The 2,934-nt window shown below is 34.2% G+C and overlaps 1 protein-coding gene across 1 annotated transcript; it reads right to left on the bottom strand.

Annotated features, from left to right (window-relative positions):
• Positions 1-1,213: 1,213 nt before the first annotated feature.
• LOC107099829 (trace amine-associated receptor 1-like) lies at positions 1,214-2,203 on the bottom strand. Its single transcript, XM_015398103.1, has one exon. It carries the CDS (start codon positions 2,201-2,203, stop codon positions 1,214-1,216), a length of 990 nt encoding a protein of 329 aa, XP_015253589.1.
• Positions 2,204-2,934: the final 731 nt, after the last annotated feature.

The following is a 2,934-nucleotide window of genomic DNA, read 5'->3' as shown; positions in this document are numbered from 1 at the left end:
CTCCTCTTTATCTCTAAAATATCTGTCATTTGGCAGTTGTCATCAACAACCTCCTTCCTGATCAGTCTACTTTCTCCCCTCAGACCAACCAGAATGTTCAATCTAGTTCCTAAAGGACCACTGCCCTGCATGTTTGGTGTCTCATTGTTGCCACACACCTTACATACGTTAACATATGAATAACAGACTTCTGCAGCATTTGATTACTGGTGGAGGTCAGGTGTGTTGCAACAGAGAAACATCTAAAAAGTGCAGGATAGTGATCCAGGACCAGGATTAAGAACTGCAAGTTTAACCAAGTGAAGAGTGGGTCTCTTGCAACAACATTTCCCTATTCTTTTGGTAAATTTCTTACTTTTTCTCCTCCCAGGTTTTCACAAACACACCACATTTCACAAATGTTTTTGGCAAATGGTCATAAATTATCCTTATAAACCTGATGATTTCCCATGCTTTTCAGGTGTTAACTCATAGAATTGGCATTTAGGATGAAGAAAAAAACTTTACGGGTTCAAAGATCAAAAATTTTGATGACTAAGAGCAGAACTGCACGATTAAAGGAACAGTAAAAGTCATGCAGTAAAACAAATCACATGAGCTGTAAATGACGTAGTTGTACTGTTACAAAAGTACCAAAAAAGAATATAAAAAAGAAAAATTATATTGAACTCCATGTGAAACATATTTTACTGTATATAATTTTCTATGTACACATAAGAAAACAGCACATAGAAGTAGTTAAAGATGAAAATCAATTGAATAATGCTATATCCTTATTCAGCATTGATTTTTTTTTTAATCAAAGTTTATGTTGAAGAGTTTGGAATTGGTTCAAATGAATGTTTAAACCTGTTTAGGGAAATTGAAGGTCATTAAACCATAAAACAGTATTTCGTTAGATAATATTTTATTTAATTATTTCGCTGAATCAGAAATCAATAAATGCTAAGAAAACTGATCAATTATGGATAGGGACCCTTTTAGTGATCAATAATATTAGATTGACTGAGACGCACAGCAGATGAACAGCGCTGAAAAATGGATATATATATATATATATCAATAAGTAATGACATACCATCATAAAAATGAACAGTTTCAGTCTCTCTAAATATGTGATTCAATAGTATAAATGTCATAAAAAAAAACAAAGGATAGTGCTAGATCCCCTTAAGCCAATACAATTAAAAAATTTAAATACAGACTAACTTCCTTATTGGAGCTGTATATTTGCATAGTTGCTATTAAGTATTTTGCCAGAGATGATTATTCTGAAAGCAGATCGGAACCAGCTGTAAAAATAGCAGTAAACAAATGGATTTAGCATCGAATTTGACCATCCAAGCCAAACAAGAGTTTCAGTCACTGGTGATGGAATTGAATAATTCGACAAAGGGTTAAAAGTTATAGAAATAAAGAAAGGGGTCCAGCAGAAAAGGAATACTCCCATAACAATAGCAAGGGTTTTGGTGGCCTTTCTCTCCATCTTAATGGTTGTTGCTCCAGCCTTTGTGCCCTGGATGCTGCGTGCCTGTTTTTTTGCCACAGAGAAAATCTTAAGGTAAATACAAAGCATTATGAAGACGGGTAAATAAAACGAAACAACAGTGCCAATCACATTGGAATTCGGAATATGAAATATAAAACACCTTCCTTCACAAACAGTATTTCTAAGTCCCACAAATTTGATACCAAATCCTGACAGGGATGAAATAGTCCAGCTTGACAGAATCATAATGGAAACAACAGTAACATTCATTTTTGTTCTATATGTCAGAGGTTGGCAGACCGCATAATATCTGTCGATGGAGATGCAGCACAGATTAAGAATAGATGTAGTCATTAGTGAAATGTCCAAACTTCGTCGCATTTTACAGGCTAAATCTTCAAAGTAAATGCATGATTGTACAGTGAGAGCCATGTTAAAGAGCAAAACCAGAGCGCCGACCAGCAGATCAGCCACAGCCAGAGAGAGGATGAGATAGTTGGTTGGAGTGTGAAGCTGTCTGAAGTATACGATAGATGTGATCACGAGAAGGTTGCCACTGATTGTGAGAATAGACACCATGCTGCCAATAAACATATATAAAAATGAACGTATTGCTGATGGGGTTATTTCCATAATGCAAGAAGATTTCCCTGAATCATTACAGAAATGCACCTTTTCTTCGTAAACCTTGTTGATTATCAGTCCAGACTCCATCCTTTCTGCATTCGTCTTTCATCAATTCAATAGCTAATTATATGATCATATTAACAGGAAAACCAATAATTAAAATTAAGCAACTGTAGTAAGAACACAATATTATAAACTCCAACATCTTGTGGCGTAACAAAACTCCACAAAATGTCAATCCTTGAATCCAGTTACCATAAATAAAACTTTTTTTCATATATTCAGATGAATAATTTTTTTTTATTTCTAACTTTAAGTCAGAGTGTAGACCAGGATGTTAAACCTGCTTTTATCATTAATCTTTTTGTTTGATCCCTCCCATGAGCAGTTGTAATCCAATTATTGCACTACAACTTGTAAACAGGCATTGCCACTGACAGAAAGTAACAAGTTCAAGCAAATAATGAGAAACATGTATTTTTAACTTAGTATCATGTAGTTTTTAAAAGCACAATTGATCAATTTTATGATGCAGGTTGAATCAAAGAATTTCACGAATTATAACTGAAAAAAGTAAATTACCTTGAATAAATTATAACTGTTCTAAAAATAAAAATGGTGTAGATTCTTTATCTCTAAAACCATGATTATTCATTGTCCTCCTTTTTACTGCCCTTCACTTCAGATAGTAGTCTATTTATAGCTGTGAATTTGTTTTGTACCTTTAAGGGCTGGTTATACTTCTGCAGCAGTGAGCTTGTTGCAGGTATGATGCAGATAATTTTGATTTATGCCGAAATATGAAGTGTGGTCTGCAC

Source organism: Cyprinodon variegatus, unplaced genomic scaffold (assembly GCF_000732505.1).
Source record: "Cyprinodon variegatus isolate N-32 unplaced genomic scaffold, C_variegatus-1.0 Scaffold911, whole genome shotgun sequence".
Classification (NCBI taxonomy): Eukaryota; Metazoa; Chordata; class Actinopteri; order Cyprinodontiformes; family Cyprinodontidae; genus Cyprinodon; species Cyprinodon variegatus.
The sequence above is the reverse complement of the archived record's forward strand: the minus strand, read 5'-3'. Positions and strand labels throughout refer to the sequence as shown.